At 36.2% G+C, this 21,491-nt stretch overlaps 1 protein-coding gene across 11 annotated transcripts in view; it reads left to right on the forward strand.

The window, feature by feature from the left end:
* CASK (calcium/calmodulin dependent serine protein kinase) overlaps positions 1-21,491 on the forward strand; it is a 209,651-nt gene that overhangs the window by 73,287 nt on the left and 114,873 nt on the right. For all 11 annotated transcript variants that reach the window (XM_065860249.2, XM_065860258.2, XM_065860270.2 and 8 more), the window contains exons 3-5: positions 6,406-6,511; positions 14,949-15,026; positions 16,300-16,372. In XM_065860249.2, the coding sequence (XP_065716321.1) occupies positions 6,406-6,511; positions 14,949-15,026; positions 16,300-16,372 (257 nt within the window). The remainder of the gene's footprint in view (positions 1-6,405; positions 6,512-14,948; positions 15,027-16,299; positions 16,373-21,491) is intronic.

Below are 21,491 nucleotides of genomic sequence, written 5' to 3' on the forward strand. Positions count from 1 at the left end.
AAGAAAAACAAAACATCTTTTGGGCAGAAACATCACTGTAGTTCTGTAGTACAGAGTTTCATTGCCAGTGTCAGTATGGGATCTTCCGCCCTCCAGCTGCTCATTCCTGTTGCAGTATGTTGACTGTACCAAGAGCTTTTATTGATTTCCTTGCTATATTGTTAGAATAATAAGGCCTAAAAATAACCTTCACAGAGGAGCAAGAATGAGCAAACAATGAGGGGACAGGGAAGCTTTTTAAGGTAGTGTTGCCATGAAGGTTCACTTGGCTTTGGAAGTGCGACCAAAGGAGTGTGGAACTGAAGGAGGGAATACCAAGATTAGGGAAGGAGGAGGTTCACCATGGCAGATGAGGTACCCCTTGGAGTCCATGGAGGACCTGTGCTGGACCAGTAGAAAGATGTGAGAAGGAAGGAGCAACAGAGAGGAACCACTGTGACTGACCATGACCTCCACCTCCTGCATCGATTTGGGGATAGAGGAGTCTGGAGGGAAGTTGACCTTGTGAAAGGGGGGAGGAAATGTATTGGTTTAATGTTTATCATTTTCCTACCCTCTATGCAAATCAATAAATATTTCTATCATAGAAGCACAGGAAGTTCCATCTAAACACAAGGATAAACTACTTTACTTCGAGGGTGCCAGAGCTCTGGAACAGGCTGTCCAGAGAGGTTGTGGAGTCTCCTTCTCTGAAGACATTCAAAACTGCCTGGACACATTCCTGTGTGATCTGCTCTGGGTGAACCTGCTTTAGCAGGTGGGTTGGACTGGATGATCTCCAGAGGTCGCTTCCAACCCCAACAGTTCTGTGATTTTAATTGGCAATAAATTAAGTTAACTTTGTCAAGTAAGGCTGTTTTGCCCACAATAGTAACTGGTAAGCAATCTCCCTGTCTTTATCTCAATGCATGAGCTTTTTTGTTCCTGTCGTTCATATTTTCTACCCCCTGGCCACCTGAGAGCAGAGAGTGGGCAAGAGCCTGGGTGGGATTTTGGCAGCTAACCAAGGCTAATCCACAAGACAAAACTCAATATATTTGTAGTGTGAAACAGTTGGTGCTGAGGTCTCAGTGTCTGCCTTGTACATACTGCAGGGGGTTACTTTGAACTAAGACTAGTCTGGCCTTGTGTCCTGTTCAGGACTGCAGCGCATCAGGCATGTTCCCGAGCTACATCATTCAGTTTAGTTATATCTGAATGAATTCCAGTTGGAGTGGTCAGCAGCTTCTCCATGATACAAACCGAAGGACGATAGGTGAAAATGACAAAATCAATTGAAAAAAAGTTTATTGATTTTCTTTTAAAACCACATCTATTTAAATTATATATAGTCATACATTCACTGTACAAAATATATAGAAGCATTTTAAGCAAGGAGTTCACTACTTATGTAAATACTTGCTTTCAAAATACTGTCATACCCCAGCCGTGGTTGGAGAACTAATCCTTTAAAGGACTGAACCTGGAAAATCAGAATACTATACATTTTAAAATTATGTATGCCTTCCATCTTGTTTAGAAACTTGATGTGATCCCTCCCCCTTAAAGATGTGGCTGCTACAGCCTGTGCGTGTCCCTTTTGAAATGTTAAAATGGTGCTATAATTCAGGCTGCTAGAGAACATCTAATTCTTCCATGCTGTAGGATACCATGAACATACTTTCAAAATACATTTGCTGTGTTTGAGTTGTTTTAAAATTTTGGATATCAGGTTTTGAAAGGAAGTTGGGTGTTTGTCAGAATTGTCTGAGATGCATAGGATAGTAGGTAGTTAACTCCCATGAAAATTTTAAGTGATGCTCATATTTTATATTTTCTGTGGAAGTCTGATATATCTTTCTTTAGAATTATTCAGAGCAGTTACCTTTCTAATGTTTCCAGCAATTAATTTTCAGTGTCACTGTCCAAACACAAGGCTGCATTTTTTCTGCGTGGTGATTATTGCTGCAAAATCCCTTTTCTGTCTTAGAAATTCTCATTTGTTATAGCAGCGTGAACTTTCAGTAGCAACAACAGTGACTCTAAATAATTTGCCAAGTGTAAAAGGGAAACTTGAACATGTCTCCAGTTGCTAAAAAAACCCTCAAAGTTTTGTAAACAGACTGAAATTCTGTAACATTGGTAGTGGTAATGTAAAATTAAAGCTTTTAAATGCTTTTCAAATTCTGATGTACAATATCAGACTGTGTGTTAAGCAAGTTAAATGAAACACCACATCTTTCTCCCTGTTTCTGGTTCTGTAACAACACCTTTCATGCAGTTGGCAGAGAAACTTTTTAAGCTTGTACTTTTAAACCTTACTGTTGTATTAAGTATTGTTATTGTCATTAATGTTTAATTGCGAAAGAAGTGCTGACAGAGACGGCTTCAGCCACATCAAGAAGAGAAAAATGAATAGATGAGGGATTCAAATAAAAAGTGAAAAGTCCAGTAATTAAAAGATTACCATTTGTTTTAGATTCTAATACCTTGTCTTTCTTTAGGATCTGTTATTTTAGCTAAATTTTGTTTCCTACTAAAGGAGGCTGTTCTAAATATGAGATACATAACCATTAGTAAATGATACATGTCACCTAGTGTTACTTAAAACAAATTTAATCCACTGGCAGATTCTAGAGTTGTCCTGAAACTCTTTAAGATGTTTGCAGTATGAAAGGCTTATGTTGATATGGGATGTGTGGGACCTTTATAACTACATGACATGGTTAAAATACTCGGCAGAGGTTTAGAAAACTTAACAGGGGTAACAAATATTTTGTATGATATTATATTCAAAATGATAAGTTGCAAATAATACGGTGGCTCACAAGATAATAATGGGGTTTTTCTTAGGAAATCTTCGGTAACCTGCTTGCAGCCAAACATCTGCTTGGTTTTATGCTGTATTCAGAACTGGAACAGTATCTATAGGCATTTGGGATTTTAATTACCTCTTGAGGAAGATGTGGAGATGAAATTTAATTCAGTCTGGTAGAAACATTTGATAGAGGTTTGAGTGTATGATAGTGTCATTTTTTTAAGTGAAAACAAAGAAATACATGTGCCATTTCTCTCTGCCTTTTCTCCTCCCTCTCCTTTCCTTCTTACTGGTCTTAAACATTGACATATTTTGACATTTGGGTCACAGTCCGAATGGACTTCAGAATCCATCATCTCTTTTCTGCCCTGTGCCTCTGTTAAATCGATGTGGTATGTACTCGTCTGTCTCCTTACACCTAGTTTTCTTCTCTCTTAATAGGTCTACTGTTAAACAAATCACTGCTGGTTTTGAAATAGGACTTTCTTCTGCTCTTAGCCCCAAGACCTCTTAATCATACAAAACCTCATTCTGTGACCTTTGTTCATTTGTTTTCCTGTTTGGCGATTTTATTTTCCACTTTCTCCTTCCTCTGCTGCTGATGCTCAGTATGTGAGCAATTGTTTCACTCATGCAATATTACAAAAAGGAACAAGGTAGATGGCAGCATATATTTTCTTACAGTTCTACTTCCTTTCAAAATATAAATAAAGTCCTCAAGAAATTAATAAGGGAAGCTGCCAAAATTTTTACCTGTAAACAAAGATGAACTTTTCCATAGTTTCCTATTGGATTTTCACTTTGCTTTTGATCTAAAGTAGATATTGGATACCATGGTGAAACATGGTAGCATTAAAATTGTTATACAGTAAGAAACAAAACAAAAGCGTAACTTCTGGAGATCAGAGTCATTCACAGAACCACATAGTTTTCTGTTCTCTTGTGCCACCTGTTGGTGTGCTTACCTGTGATCCTATTTAGGAAAAAAATGGATGTGTACTTGAGTGAAAGCCGAGGACAACCTCACTGTATAGAAAAGAGGTGGGAATCATTTAGTTTTGAATCATTGCCTAAGTGTGATGAAACCTTACAATATGGTTTTAGTAGTTCCTCTGCATTAAGGTGGTGTAAAAACTGATAGGTGAGTATTTTCAATAGAGAAAGACATACTGCTGTCTTCTTACTTGATAGATTTTAATCTCTTTATAAAGGACAAGTTTTATATTAATTTATTAAAATTTCTTCTGTATCAATGAAAGACAGTTATTCACTTCTTTTTGCTGTTCTACTTCCACTACCTTAGATGGCATTATATAATGGTTTCTAAGAGGCTGCTCTGCTCATTTTGCTTTTAGATTATATTTGCAAGGATGTGAGGGAGGAAGTGCATAATGCAAGTGTAATGTGAAAATTCTAGTAAGATAATTTGTACTTTGTGAACCCGAAATGTTTTCTTAGCTTGAAATTCAGTCATTTTCAAATTCTGAGATTTTCTTCTGAATTTATAGATGACTAAAAGATCAAAAGTCCAGCATGAATATGAGTAACTGCTACATGAAAGAGTGTTCATCTTGCTGATTGTATTTTTGAATGTTATTGATTCATGTTAGAAATTTAATAGGGCACATATGGAAATAATGCATTTGAAATTTCTTTCTATTATAGCACAACAATGTGGTAAGCATTCTCAAACCAAGAAAGTCTTTATATTTTCCCATAAATATATATGGAGGTCATTATTGAACAATGAACAACTGTATGGAAAGAATAAAAAATTAAAATGTCTACTTCAGAATACAGACTGGTATTTTCTTCTCCTCTCAAAATATGATCAAGGCTATTTATTCAGGCTTTCGCTGTTTTTCTAGTATGCTAGTGGTAAGTTTAAAAAAAAAAAAAAAAAAAACCACAAACAAACAAACTATAAGTATGATTAAATAAGAAATGTACTATACTGCTTTTGCTGGGATCGAGTTGTTGGCCAGGGTTAAACCATGACAAATAGTTTCAACAAAGAAGAAAGAAAATTAATGCAGTTTGGTTTTTTACACATCTATACTAACAGAAGGATTGATTTGTGATCAGAAAAAGTGTGTTATTTGGTTAAAAATTTTTGAGCTCTGAGAGTTGTCACAGTAGTTTCTGCTTGCATTAACCACAACTGCTTCTGCTTTTTTCCATCTTCTCTGGAAGGCTAATATATGCTGATTTAAGTTTATGCCAGTTTGTGCTGGTTTGACTGAAAATGGGTTAAATTTCTTCAGCAATTAGAAACCTTTCTTTTTCACAGCTAACATGCTCGTTATTTGGACTTAGTTTGAGAACAAGAAGACAACACCCCAGCACAGAGTTAATGTTTTTAATTGCTCTGGTCTGAGAGCCAAGGCCTCTGAGCTCTGCCCACAGGTGTGAGGCAGTGAGGAAGGGGGGCATGGATGGGGAAGAGGTTGACTGACATCCAGACTGATTAATAAGAGTATTCCATCCCATTAGCATCATGCTAATTATTTAAGAAGAGTCAGGACCTTCTGGGTTGCTCTTTTGCTTGCTCTCTGGCTCTTGCTTGCTCTGGGGCGCAGCTGGGGGAATTTCGGTCAGGATGTTTAGTTCGGCCTTTTACCATTGCAGAGGCCTCTGGGCTTTTCTGCCTATTTCCTTTTTTATCTCTTTTGGATTGGCTGTTCAGGACTGAGGTATCGCTTCCTTGGACTGGCTACTTAGCGTGGATGGAGTTTGTGGGGAATTGTCTTAAGTATTTTTTATTTTTATTTTATATATAATATATTTACTAGTAGTGGATTAGTATTTTGTTATTTTATTAAACTGTGTTTATCTCAATCCAGGTTTCTCCCTTCCCTTTTGATTCTGTCCCCTATGGGGGGAAGGCGGGGAAGGTGTGAGCGAGCGACTATCGTGGTGATATTGCTAGCTCAGGTTAAACCATGACACAATGTCATTTCATATATTGTGATTTAAAAAAACCACAAAATCACAATTAAAGAAGTAAACTCCAAGAAATGTAAATGTAAGAAAGAAACTTATTTACTTATAATGCTGATCAGATCCCAGTATAGGTTTCCTAGGCAGTTTGTATAGTCTCCATTCTTGGAGGTGTTCAGAACCCAGCTGGATGTGATGCTGGGCAGCCTGCTGTTGTTGACGTTTCTTTGATCAGGGCCATAAGATTAGAGATCTACAGGTTTTAAGAGTTCTGCAGTATGGTGAAAGAGCCTGTCTTCTGTATTTAGAAATAATTTTGCAGTGATGTTGGATATATAGGATTAAAATCTTGGTGTAGTATGCATATATGCATATATTTCTTCATATTATTGTCAAGGAGATCTTTTATTAATAGATCAAATCAAGAAAGCATATGGAGTTTGTGGTTTTATATTTTGAGATCTACATGAGTGTTTAAACTTATTTTCATACTTAAGTTCTGAAGGAGAAAAATTAATCTCACCAGTGTTTTTTATAAAGATTAAATAATTTATTAGAAATTTCAGATGTGGACATGTTTCTATACGTTGTGTTGTAATTGTTTTCAACTTTTTTTAATTCAACGGCTTGATTATATAGCTAATACACTACCTTATTATCTTCCACAGATCTGAAGAGGGAAGCCAGTATTTGTCACATGCTGAAGCATCCTCATATTGTTGAACTATTGGAGACATACAGCTCAGATGGAATGCTTTATATGGTGTTTGAGTTGTAAGTTTCTCTCTTTGATTTTACCTTTCTTTGCAGTCATTTGCTAAATAAAATCCTAAAAGTATGTCTACTTCCACCTGCTTGTTTTGTAGCTCAGAAGACTTGAATGCTATGAAAATGTTCATTTCCGGCAAGTACAGGTTGTCCCAAATAAAAAAAGTTGTCACACTGGCTAAGTGACTAACATCAGGCTGATGCTTTATAGCAGGAGTAATGACTTCTACATTTATACAGTCTTAAACTCCTACATCGATACAGTCCTAAAATTACATTTGGCCCTTTGAAGGCAACCATGAGGCTGATGTGGGCCCTGGTGAAGTTGAGTTTGACACCCCTGCTTACAGCATGCTTTTTAAGGGTAGACATACTGTTCATTGGTGGCTACTGTGTCCCTAAAAGGTTACATGAGAATGAGTTAAAAATCTGCTGCTAATCATCTTTGGTAGCTGAACAGTATTCTATTCCAGTTGTAAAGTTTTGGTGTTCGTTTGTTTGCTTTTCTCCAGACTGGTGTTTCTTTAGCGCTGCTTTTGTTTTACTAAATAAGAAAGTAAAGCCTATGGGAGTGTTTATGTATTCTGGTAAATCAATATACCTCCTCACATCATCTCAAAAGATGCGTTTGTCTAAAAGGTATGTTTTGGAATCTTGAATGGCAGAGTTTAGTGATCATTGGGCATACGGAAAGGTGAACAAAACATGACTTTTCAGCAGTGTACGGGTATTTTTAATCAATGAGAAACAAAAGGGGTGACAGCCCCTAAGATTGACACATTCCTTCTTTGAGGGAGTATGATTAGTCCTTCTTGAGTTAGGTTTTAGCTAACTGGGAAAGACAAAGCCAGACACTTAGAATGCTAATTTGTACATCTTCCTTATTTAATCTTTCTTCTCTTTACCTACCAGGTCTTATTTTTACATTCCACATATATGCATTCCTAGTGTGTCTGGGCATTTGCGTTTATATCTCATTTTTCTGATCTTCCTGATGTTTTCTTCCTGTGTTTTCTGATGCATTTGGCCTGCTTATGTTAGAGCAAGCCACATCATGCCTGGGTGTTAAGTTGAATTGGCATGTCCACTAGAGCCAAATATTTGACTTCAGATATGCACTTAAAAATAATTCTCACATGTTAGTTTTACCATTAAGTTAGAGAAAAAGGTAGTAACAGCAAAAGGGAGAAAGGATGTAAAGCTGAAAATTGTTGCTGGAAAGTTTTCCTATTTGTTTTGGTTTGGGTTTTAGGTAAGTTTATAAGCTTATGATTGTATGAAATAATTTTTTTATGCTTTCTTTTCTGTAAGTTTTAATTCAGTACTGACCTTGGTTTTTATTTTGTAAATCCCAAAGGATGGACCAAGGGACTTTAATTATCGTATTAGGAAATAATTTTGTACACCTTGGGGAGACATACTGTGATAATTAACAAGATTTTGAAACGGAAAAAGAGTTTGGTTCTATTTTTACTGTGCCAGTAGCTCAGAAATATGACACAAAAACCGTAATTATTTTTTAATGACAAGCCTATTAGCCTTTATGTTTGTATACATAAAAAGTAAGTATGAACAATTAGGATTATTACACAAATACTGTACCTGACTTCAGGTCACATGAAACAAGGAAATGTGAGGCTAAATTATTTGAAGGATAATAATTCATTACTGTCTCGTATGTCCTTGTCTCCCTTACACACTACAAGGCATCACCCTCTTGTAATAAACAGCAATAGAAAATGAGGCAGTGGGAACATCTGTGCTCAAAATGTAGCAGGGAATGAAAGTTGTGTGTGCAGTGTGTTATACTAGAGTGGATGCTTTGGTAAGGTGATTCTACAAAGACTGATGTTTGCTGTGGAGTAAGGCTGCATTGTTCAAGTTCAGTTGGGTTAGTGGCATACTATATAACTGTGGCCGTAATAAGAAACTTGTAGCTAGTAGAAAAGCATCTGTGCATTTCTAGGTAACTTATTTTCCTTCATGCTGCGTTATGTTCATTATGCTGTTGTTACAACGAACTTAACTGCTTTGCAACAAAGTTTCATCTACAGTAATAAAATATTTCATTTTAGTTATTCTGAAATGACAGAAAAGGGGGAGACAACACAGACCTGCAGAGGAGATACAAGCCCAGCTGGTGATAGGCTATTTGTGGACTGGCAGATGCTTTGCATGAAAATTAATTCAGGTCCAGCACATGAAATGCATGGAATAACCAAACCTGAAACTTTTTGCCATCAGTTGCACGTAAGTGCTACATAGGTCCACCACTGTTTCATAACCTGTGAGCTACATGGAGCAGCTGCTAAAATGACCCCAAATATCTTGCCACATCTATTGTTAGAAAAAAGTAGAAGTTAAATGCTGCATTTGCTTATTTATCTAATAACAAGAGATTATACCACTCAGAAAAAAATACCTGTGTCCAATTTGGAAACTTTGGTAAAATAAACATTTTAAAAATCAAGTCACAATTCATAGAAGCATTGATGAACATGAACAGTAGCAATGAAGTTTGATACTAACGATTGTGTTTTTAACCACTACTTATACACAAATTCAGGCACTCTTTAGAATGGGGCCATTGTGTCATGTTACCATTAGCCATCAGGCACTTCTGTAATAAACTGCATATATGCAGTTGGTCATAATAGATGAAGTGCATGTGGGGAGTAAGAAGCAGACCATATCCCAGAAATTCTTAAAGTAAAATTACTATTTTAAAAGTACTTACATGTTTTTACATGATAAAGTATGTGCTTGTGCCAAGTGATTTCACCCAAATATCCCCCAGGTGCTCCCCAAAAGCCTAGTGGAAAAGATCACTTGAAGGCTCTAGAGAGACCTTATGTTTGAGATAAGACCAGCTCTAGTCTTTATCATACAGTCACAATTTTCTTTTCCTTTCTGTGGTGTTATTTGCTGAGAGCTGGGATGCATCATTAGTCTCGAGTTAACAATGACATTTTACCTAATGCAAGCATGTACATCAAACAGATACATTTTACAGTGTCAAAACAGATGAAAGCAATCTTTTTTAAAAGTCTGTGCCTTACAGAGAGCAAAATAATATGCAGAACTCTCCTGCTCTTTAAATATGCCATTTATGAAATGAGGTAAAATCTGGTTTCTTCCATATGTGTTCAATTATGTGCTATTCTAGACAGTGCTGTCCCTGTCACATGTTTGCTTTGGTAATTTACGCATGTGGTGGGGTAGAAACACTGATTTTACAGAGAATGCTCTTTTCTTTTTGGTATATAACAATCACTTATGGTTCTATATTCTATTGCTTGTTACTTTTTTTTTTTTTTCTGATGACCATTGCTCTTTATCAATGAGAATATTCTTGAGAATGGTCATCTACTTGCAGTATTTCTAAAACAAAGCAAATATTCCATTTGAAGTGTCTGAAAACCACATTTTAGACTTAGAGCACATTACATGTATTTTGTTCTCATTATTATCAAAGTATGTGAACTGCAAGTATTGAGCTTTCATGCTGAAGAGCTCAGATACAGGACTAGTGAGTGATTCACAGGCACCTTAATATCTGGTCATTTGCAGAATATTGTCTCACCACTCATAGGTGGTTTTGCTCAGTGCGTTCTGAGAGATTTTTGTCTTTGGACATTATCAATTAGGCTGTATATATATAGTTATGTATATATAATTTAGCACATTAACATAGCTAATGTGTAAAAAATGCTTCAGACTCATAAAAGCAGTACTTTAAAATGGTTGCAGTTACTGCGGTTTACTTTAAGCATAAGCCGATGAGCGTTTAAATGGCAGTTGGTACATTCAGTCATGTGGTTTTGTTGAAGTGTTAAGATACAAAAAGAAGAGGGAAAATGAATGCTATTTTTCTATTCTTCTTTGTTACAATACTGTGAAATAGCACAACTGCTTAGTTAATGGAGTGAAAACTTTTTTTCATTAATTTGCTTAATTATGTTAGGATACCAGTTATGGTTTTATTTTTAAATGGAGCCTCGCCTGTAGTCCTTCGTCTTCTGTATGGATTTACTGTACTTCTGCTCTTTCATAATTGCATAATGCATTATCTAGGATAAAAATAAACCCTAAATGTTAACTTTTAAAATAAAAATCAAAAGAAACTAAAATCTGTATTTTTCACACTGAAACAAGTTATTGTGATAACTGAAAGAAAATAGTTTCAGATGCTTCTAGATATAAGTTTGGGACAGACTTTCAAAATATCCAACAAAAGGAAAAACTTTCAAATTCATTTTAAAAAGCTTACAATACTCTTGGAGAAGTCAATAAATTAGAGATTCTGTCTGTCCTGACTTCAGATGTTTAAAAATTGCACTCTAAATCTGAGGCATCTCTGTACATGCTGTTTTTCCTGTGGACTGAAAGGGAGTCTAAAGTGGCTAGCTCTGATCTTAGATGCTTTAAGGCAACCAAATACCACCAAATATTAATTATTCTGATATCAAACTCTTTGATATACAGACATATTGTTTGACTTGATAATCAACTCATGTTTACATTATGTTTGTAATAGGGAAGGTTTTTTTTGTTCTTTTTTTTTTTTTTTTCCCCAATGTGTTTTGCATATTCAGTACATCCTAGCCTTGTTACTTGTGGACACAGTTTGGCAATGATATGGTCTGGGTATGCTGTTGCCCTTTTGTCCCCGATACCCTGATTACAGTCAAAGAAAATGATAGAGAATTTAAAGCTAACTTATGCTTGAGGAAAGAGATATCCTTTCATCTTACTTTTGGTTAGTATTTGTTGATTTCATTCATTTGATAGGCACAAATAAATAGGAAAGCAGACTTCATTAGTTTTAATACTTAAAGAACAATCTTCGGAGGTTTCATTTTGACAAGGCCAGAATTAGAAGTCACAGTTATTATCCTGGGTGAAATTTTGGCTCTTTTGTAATAAGTAGCAGAATCTGGCAGAGCAACTGAGAATTCAGAGCATTGAGACATTTATGCATTGAAATTTTGGAGTTTATTATAACTTTAATGATCAAGGGCTATTAAGTTGTGTTATTTTAGCAGAGGTTCAGAAGTAGCATTTTTAAGCAAAATTAACTGGTAGAAGTCAATAAAAATGTTAATGCATATACTTGTATTTTCAAGCTTTTATATAAACACACATTGCGATTAAGTGAGTATTTTTGTATGACCTTATGATACTGGCTGGCATATGGAGGTTTTAACATTCAATTGGAGCATGAATCAAAGACTTCAGGTTAGCTACAGTACTACTTTTATATTACCACCAAAATCAGTGCTTTTTAAGGATGCATATGTTCTTTCTGTTATGTAATAATCTGTTTGAACCATTGCTATGAAAACAATAGTAGAAAATTGTTTCCAAGCGTACCTGTTTAGAATTACCTACATTTCCTAAGATTGTCTTCTGCACTGTGATTTAGGAATTAAGTATTTCTCAGTGGAATTTGTTGATTGTGACTAAATTGAATGAGTTAGTGTATGAAAAGCACTGAAATTCATCTCTTGGTTGCCAGCGAAGTTGGCAAAGTATCTCAGTCTAAAGTACAGAAGAGGCTCTAAACAGATACTGAGAAGGTAAACTCAGAAATATCATTTAATTATCTGGAATGAGCTAAACCCTGAATGCACAAGCAATATATAGGAAATAAGAGTTTCTGTACTTTCTGGTCTTCATTTTTAGGGGTTACTACATAGGGCTTCAAGAAAAGTTAGTGTATTTTTTAACTTAATTTACGCCAGTTTACTTGTAGTAAGTGAAGATGGCAAGTGTATAAAAACAGTCCAACTGAGGGAAAACATGCCAGTGTATGCAGACCTTTAATGTACATGGTACAAAACTGATTAAACTCAATTACAAACAATATGCCAAGTCTTTCTTTTTTTTTCTTTTTTTTTTTTAATTAATAAAATTCCCTAAAGCAGTGCTTTTCAAACTTTCTGATTCTTTACCAATAAATGAAGTCATAGGCCACATCTCATTATGTCATCTGCAAATTCAAAGCTATCATACCTCAGTATTAAAATATAGATCTCTTCTGGAGTATACAGGCTATTCTTCAGAGTGACTATTAGCCTTGGAACAGATTTCTACATTGAATATGACTCTGGAGTAAACTTTATAAGCAGGCTGCAGTTTATCATCGGCTTTATGCAGAATAGTAGAAAGATTTTCAAGGTGCACAGTAGCACTGATCAGAACTCTGGAAAGAAACATTTCTCCAAAGGGGTGAGATCCAGTTACAGTTCTGCTAAAAATAGAGAAAAATCAATAGCAGAATATGGGAAAATGGAGGATGTAATTGGTACGGATAACCAAAACAATTCAGATATGCTGGTGTTGTCTGTTCAACTCCCTATTAGGAGTTACTTTAGCTGCCGCTTTCAGTGTAAATACCAAAAAGTGTTCCAGTCGCTTTCTGTAGCTTCCGTGAGCGCCCTCTACTGGGATCAAATGATTCTCTCTCAGATTAGGAGTGTGCTGTAATTTCACCAACTCTTTTTACATCTTCTCTTTATGTCTTCAACATGTATATATGTCTGTGTGTTTAAATTACTGGATTTTAACTTATCTTAATTTTTTAATTTTTACGATTTTCACGTGCCTAATGCTGATAGTCTTTAAAACACACCTGATGCATATTTGTGCTTTTGAGATCAACAGAGTTCATCTTAATGGAATAAAACTTTGAAACATTACTGCTCACAGTCTGTAGCAATTTCGAATAGAATATTAATGTAATTTAAACCAACTGAAAAATATTTGCAACAAAAAAAATTCGAACTGTTACTGTCACAAAATTTAAATGGAAAATGCTGGTGTGTGTAAGTGGGAGGTAGAAATACATGTTGAAGACCATTCTGATTATAAACACCTTATTTAATAGAAAAGTTGGTGTAAAGGAATAACACTCTTGGCTCAGTGTCTCAGCAACTATTGATACCACTAAAAATACTGAGTGCCTCTGAATCTTTATTCATAAGTAGTTTTCAACAAGTCACAGCGAAGTCAGTCTTCTACAGGGATTTGCTGCTTCATGAGAATGGCACCTAGTTTTTGGTAGTTAATCATACATCTTGTATGGTCTACAGTTCTTGCTGTTGCTCACGTTTCAGTTTTGTTTCCCGTCTGGCTGAAATAAATTGTTGGGAGGAAGCACTGAAAGGGAGATTGACATGAGGGTTTTTTCAAATGAACTAGCTAAACCCGGATTTATGCATGGGGATACTTTTTAGATTTATTTGGGAAATAAAGCTTCTACACATTGCTTCTGACTCCTTAAGCAGAAGTTTTGCATTGCACGTGTGTAGCAAAGCAAAAGTGATTGCATGCTGACATGCCTGGTAGCTTACCAAAATGGCCTTGATAATGTTGGCTTTCCAGATACCTTGCAAATTCTGCTTTTTTTTTTTTTTTTTTCCCCCCCACCCTTGAGTCTTTGGTGGAGAGGAAAAAGAAAAGGTGTGAAGGTTGAAAAAGAAAAGGTGTGAAGGTTGAAAATGATGTGTTACAATCAATATTTTTGCAAATGCCTTGTTAAGCATGAATTATGTGATTTTTATTGTTCCTGTTAACTCCTGTTACTCTCTCCTTGCCCCATCAAGCAATGAACATTTTTAGATGTAAATCTGCCTTAGGTTACTTACAGGAGGAAGAAAAGGAGGGCAGTTATGCCACACCAAGCTGCTTTAGTTTTAGAGAAATGGTGGTCTAATTTTAGCCTAAGTGCTATTAATACATGTGCATCTAAAAGTGATGTACTACTCTTTATGGGAAGTTAGGTTATCAGAAAGACTACAGACAAGTAAGGAGAAAAGAAACAAAATATCAAGTATCAGAGCTAATGATATAGTATGTGTGCTCTCACTGTATTCAGGTCCCTTCAGTGAGGCTCTGAGGTGTAAAATATCTTGTTGGCCCCTTAATTATTGTTATAAGAATGCTAACTGGAAAGATTATACTACAATTCTAGAGTATTTTTTAAGTCTTCGATTTTAAATTCAACTTGAGTAAGGTTTTTGTATAGCTACAGTCTTTATTATGGAGTTTCACTTGTAAGGCTTTTAAAAAGGAACACAATGTAGTATTATGCGTTAATTGGTAACTTGCAGAGCCTTCTTGTACAGGGCGTTGACTTCTGCTCTCTTGCACACCTTGTTCAATGAGCAGTTTAAGCAGTAGGAGAAATGTTTGGCTTTGCTAACGTTTTGAGAGAACTGTTTTATGACCTGAGGGGCATAAAATGGTTAACCTGTGGCAAGCCATATTCTATTAGATTACCTGTTAAATGCTGTTTTGGTTAGTAATGCGTTGCACATGTATCCAGAGTATTTTATGTAAGATTTATATAAGTGGAGTAGATAGTGGGGGTTTTTGAGCATTTTAATGTAATTCATTGTAGTTATCTGTCTTAAGCATTTTCCCCTCTTTTTACCTGCAGTATGGATGGAGCAGATCTGTGTTTTGAAATTGTGAAGAGAGCAGATGCTGGATTTGTGTACAGCGAGGCTGTAGCCAGGTATGTATTTTTTAATGAATCCCACAGGATAAGTGGAAAAGATTGGAATATACTGTTGTACAATCTGGTAGCTAAAAGTTGAAATGCTATAAATAGTCTTGTTTCCACAGTCTGAATGCTTATTACAATAATTAGCATATCAAAGGTAGAATTGTGGAACATTTTGTCATTTACTCATTGTAAATTTGAATGGGATTATTAAATAAAAGAGTATTTCACATCCAATACGTAATTCTCTGCCTTTTATGGATCTCTCATACAATGACATTAGTTGTCTTGCCTGACAGGTGTAAGTTTTGTTGCTCTTGCTGGATGAAGTTACCTTTTTTGTATATTTAGTTAGTTAGTTAGTTATGGTCAGTTCAACTTTTCACTTATGAGTTAAACTAAAATCAAAGAGTCTATGTAATGGCAGAAGAACAACTAAGCCAAATGTCCTAGTGGCATGATAATTGAGCTCAAAGCACATGAGAGTCTTTCTTTGCTTTTCTCTATACTGTAGGTTTTCTAGTGTTGTAGAATCCAGGTTTGAAGAGACATCAAAAGGTCTCTATTTCAAACTCCAGCTCAAGGCAGGGTCAACAGTGCATTTGGATCATACTGCTCAAGGCTTCTTTCAGTGGGGTCTAGAAAACCTCCAAGGATGGAGATTCCACAGCCTCCCTGGGCAACTTGATCTAGCGCATAATTATGTTCCTGGGGAAAAATGCTTCCCTGTAACCAGCTGGAAACTCCGGAGAACAAGAATCAGCTCCCTTAACCCATTAGTAACGCTCTGCCCGATGCAGCACAGGATGCTGTTGGCTTTCTTGACTGTCTACTGTGATCAGGAATCTGTTAGCAGATCCTTTGGACACAGGGGAGAAAGAAATTAGTCTTCAGTCTACATCAAGCAAATAACGATGTTGGTTCTATCCCTTTCCAGATAAATCAGGCGTTGATACACACTTTTTTCTATTTTATTAAAAAAGGAAAAAAAAAAAAAAGGTCTTGACCTCCTTTTCATATGCAGAATTATTGAACATTTGAAAATTTGACAAAATGGCAAATGGAGATTTTTATTTTCCAATTTTCCTTGGCTTCAATCAGAATAATCATAAAACTTTAGATTTTATTATTCATTATTATAAACACAAACTCCATTCTACTGAACTCTGGGTATTTAAGTTGGTTGATTAGTTTTCTATAGTGAGACTATTAAAACTTAGTTTGTTATATGTGTGTAGCAATTTTTCCTGCAGGTTTGTCATGTATGATGTCTTTGTTTTTTCAGTCATTACATGAGACAGATATTGGAAGCTCTACGTTACTGTCATGATAATAATATAATTCACAGAGATGTGAAGGTAAGGGGGTTTAATTATTTTCTTACTTCACCACAATAATTCAAAATACTGAATTGTAATTTCTGTAATTTAGAGGAAGGGGTAAGCTGCAGAAAAGGAAGCTATATTTGCTGAGTGTGTGTTTGCTCTTACTGTGTCATGTAAGATTAAAACCTATCTCTAATTCCATCACACAGAGCATTTAGCAGGTCTTTATTCACAGATTACATACCCATTTGATTGCAACTTATGTTGAAAGTCAGTTTAATGTCTGGTTTTTGAATTTATTTTGCAGCTTATCGTTGTTTTTATTGAATACTGTCCTTAGAAATAAACCTGTTCAATTACATGAGTAAAAAATTTTTAGTGTATCAGTCTACAGAAGTGTAAACCAACAGACCATTTCATTTTGGTAAAAGCAGTGCAGAAATATAACTATACGGTTTGGGTGTAGAACGCATTAAGCTAACTGCAGTATTCCGGCTCTAGATGTCACTGTAGACATTGCTTTGAAAGGAAATAAACTAAATGACCGAATTCTGAGTGGACAAAAGTGAATTAATAAAAATCTGTAAGGTTAATACAGTCATACTTCATTTTTTCCCTCTTAAGCTTTCTGTGAATGTTCTTTTGAACTGCAAAATATTTAATCATCGTCTCATGGGCAGGAAAAATTGCACCTTATGGAATGATAGAGTCATAGAATCATTGAATAGTTTGGGTTGGAAAGAACCTTCAAAGCTCATCTAGTCCAACCCCCCTTGCCATGAGCAGGGACATCTTCAACTAGATCAGGTTGCTCAGAGCCCCGTCCAGCCTGACCTGGAATGTCTCCAGGGATGGGGCATCTACCACCTCTCTGGGCAACCTGTGCTTGTATTTCACCACCCTCATTGTAAAAAGTGTCTTCCTTATGTCTAACACTGAATCTCCCCTCTTTTAGTTTAAAATGGTTACCCCTTGTCCTACTGCAGCAGACCCTGCTAAAAAGTCTGTCCCCATCTTTCTTACAGACTGCTTTTAAGTTCTGAAAGGCCACAATAAGATCTCCCTGGAGCCTTCTCTTCTCCAGGCTGCACAACCACAACTCTCTCAGCCTGTCCTCACAGCAGAGCTGTTCCAGCCTCTGATCATATTGTGGCCTCCTCTGGCCCCTCTCCAACAGATCCATGTCTTTCCTGTGCTGAGGCTCCAGAGCTGGACGCAGGACTCCAGATTGGGTCTCACCAGAGCGGAGTAGAGGGTCAGAATCACCTCCCTCGACCTTCTGGCCACAATTCTTTTGATGAAGCTCAAGATACTTTACTTTTTTCCTATGTAGTCTGTTCAAGGTGATGTGTTCTTTAAATTTTTCAATTGCATCAAAGTTTATCTTTTAGTGGAAAAGCTTTCGTGGAGTACAGGCAATTTGAGAAACTACAGATCGAGTAATACACTGGTCTACCATTTGACAGGAGGAACTGACAGCAGTTCATGGAGGATCCCTGATCTCAAGGATCCAATGTCTTCTAGAAAATACATAAAAAGCACCTGTTATTACTGACTGTGTCCAGAAAGTATAAAACAGGTTCCATGGCAACGTGAAAAGAGCAGAAGGAAAGTAACATGCAAGACATTTCCTGTTTTGGATATTCAAAGACTGGAAAGAGAATATGGTCTTAAAGAACAGTTTCTATTCTGATTATTTTTTATATGGTTGAATATAAACTTCCAGAAACATACACAAATACATATGTACAATCCTTAGTCATTTTCTAGATATACCTAAAAGCAGAAGAGTAAGAACCTTAATCTCAACAGGCAAAATCTGAAGTGCCCAAGTACAAGTAGTTTAGTCAATGAAAGAAGTGGTAACTGAGTACACTCTCAGAATTCATACAGTTAATTATGTTTTGTATACTACATAAATCGACATTCAAATCCATTGACAGATCAGGTCTCAAATCACTTGGACCAACTGAGATTTGTACAACACACACAGAACAGTGCATAACTCTTAGTCCTTCACTCTAGAACAAATGTTTTTATTTCCGGTCACAGAAACACTGAACTGAATCCTAACAGCAGAAAAGGCAGAAACCGTGGTTTTTTGCTTTATCAGTTTCACCTATTTATATGATAACATGTTGGAAACAACCATTCATACCTACAGAGATAAAGCTATAATAAACATTTTGAGTGTCTACATTTAGCCAACAAGCTTGCCCTGACTCCAGTTGCATACCAATCATTTTATTAATCACAGAAACTTATAGAAACACTCAAAACTATATGGAAATCACAGAACAAAGTTGAAGTGTTTGGAGTGAACTAAGGGGAAAAAAACCCAGCAACTAAAGCTCTTGATGTGATTAAATTACTCTTGTATCAGTTATATTAAAATGTATTTTTATAACAAGATTACACAACTATATAAAATGCTATATAAGCACCACAATATAGGCTAACTGAAGGTTGTAAAATCTCTTGATGTTTTACTAATAAAAAACATTCTATTTAAGTTATTACAAAAATGAGGAGGTGAAAAAATCTGCAATAAACACTGAAGAAATGCACTTCTTATGTCCTGCTTCATAATGTATACAATGCTTAGGCGGTCTATTTCTTGAGTGCAAAATGCACTCAGTACATACTCAGTAACTAGCATGGAGGTCTTCTATCAAGATCAGGGTTAGTCTGTCCTCTTACTAAAGGTAACTCAGTGAAACTGTCAAGATAAGGCAACATTTCCCATACGCTGAGAATATAACAACTGAAAATGTTGAATACGGACCAAAAGTGACTGTGTTAAATGCACAATGCTGCTTTAGGTACTCTACACCACATTAACTGCCACAGGCACTGGAAATATTCAAGTTCACCTGCTTATAACAAACCCACCACTTTGGGGTTTTAAAATCATAATTATTAAAATAATTCTATAGCACAGTACTTAGGCAAGTTCAGTGATCAGTGGTATCCTTTGTAGTTCAGAGTTGCAGAGGCATATGATTAATTTTTGTCCTTCTTGAAGAAATATTACAGCTATAGAGCACATTTTGGCTACTTGTTTTTAGTCCCATTAAATCTCAAGCCATGCATTATTGCCTGTAATAAATGTGTTGTGGCATAGAAGGGAACCATATTCAGTTGCATTTATGTTAAGAGAAAAACCACTTTAATGCAGAGTTAACCCCATTTGTTACTTCCTTATTCCTGATTATGAAGTCAGAGAAAACATTACTTTGCAGGACAGAATATAGTGAAGTGAAAAGCTGGAAGGAAGAGATAAACCCTTTTCCTCCTATTTCTTTGTCCTGATTTAAAGGTCCTCTCCCACTCATCAGTTTTAATGACTATTAACAAAATACTTTCATTATTATCTAATAATGACAGTTCAAGAGAAAGCGCCAGCAGGTCGAGGGAGGTGATTCTGCTGCTCTGCTCTGATGAGACTCCACTTGGAGTCCTGTGACTTTATTGAGGCCTTTCAGTATTTAAAAGGGGCCTATAAGAAGGGTGGAAACAGGCAGGGCATTGGGTGATGGTTTAAAACTAAAAAAGCGGAGTTTCAGACTAGACATGAGGAAGAATTTTTTACAATGAGGGTGGTGAAACATTGGCATGGGTTGCCCAGAGAGGTGGTAGATGCCCCATCCCTGGAGACATTCAAGGCCAGGCTGGATGGGGCTCTGAGCAACCTCACCTATTTGAAGATGTCCCTGCTCATGGCAGGAGGTTGGACTCGATGACCTTTGAAGGTGCCTTCCAACCCAAACCATTCTATGATTCTATCTACCATTTTTTGGTACTATGTAGAAATGGTGAAGTGAGATCTTGCTAAGGGTCATTAACAAAGTTTCATCTGTTTTCCTGCCTTTTTGATAAATGCAGCACTGGAGAACAAGTGGTTGTGACTAGAAAAGTGGAGAAAGAACAGCTTAAGTCTATGCTACCATCAAAAACTCTGTGTTAAGAAAAACATACACAGGCAGGCACTTTGCTGAGATATCCGAACAGCTGCAAATATGTTCCCTATAAAATGCATTTAAGGAAGGACAGAAGTAGTGGATTCTCAGTTTGGTCCTGTGCAAATGATAAGAACACATTGGTAATGAACAGCTTTGCTCACCCAGACTTACAGCTACTGATCACCGTGCCATCTGGAGGACCTAAACTGCTCTGTTCAGTCCTACTGTGGATAGTTGACCTTTGGTTGTGTTGTGTGGTCGAACACCCACCCGCACAAACGGGTTTCCCATGCTCAACAACTGTGTTCACAGAGCAACTTTCCTGCAGTGCTTTGTAGAGCTAGAACCTGAAGCTGCCCACTTCATGTTTTTCCATAAGTCTTGTGCTAAACATCACATGAGAATCCTGTTAAAGAAGCAGTCACTAAATTCTAGTATCACAGATAACATTGTATTAAGTAAAATACTACATTCCTGTGATTTTTTGTCTTTTTCACTTAGATCTTTAGCTTCTGCAGAACACGAAGGAGCTGTTTTGGGGTCACTCCTAGAGCAGACCTACTCTTTTGTGTCTGGGCACTTAGGTCGATTTAGTGTTCTCGTGTAACTCAGTGGCAAGGTTGGGAAGGCAGAATTGCTCACTAGATTTTCTTGTGAACTTTTGAGTGAGTAATAGGACTTCTCAGAATACCTAATATTTTATAGCACTTTTTACACTCAATAAACTCCTCTTGATCTTAGTTGCAGACAAGATTGTACAAGGGAAAAGACAGTTACGTAATCTTAAGTGTCTTCTACAGAAATGATACAGAATAATTGATATCTCTACCTTAAGTCATCACAATATTCTAACTTCAACAGTTAAAAGAAATCCTGTTTTGCACTACTCATACTGTTAATGATCATTAAATGTTTATCATTGAATATATTTTGTATACCAGTAAATAATAATGATTTACACATTCCTAATTAAACCATAGAATTTCCCTCACAAGATTAGACTAGGAGTATGGAAATTCCAGTAATTTGTTTTGTTGGGTTCTTTTCAAATTATAAGTAGTGCCAGAGGTTAGAAATAACTACATTTCATCCTTTTTTCTTCATTGAATATTGTACCCGCGACTGTGTTGCAATTTATAGATCTTTTGTTCTTTATGCACTCTTCTGCAAATGGTCTGGGTTTGAACATT

Source organism: Patagioenas fasciata, chromosome 1 (genome assembly GCF_037038585.1).
Source record: "Patagioenas fasciata isolate bPatFas1 chromosome 1, bPatFas1.hap1, whole genome shotgun sequence".
Lineage (NCBI taxonomy): Eukaryota > Metazoa > Chordata > Aves > Columbiformes > Columbidae > Patagioenas > Patagioenas fasciata.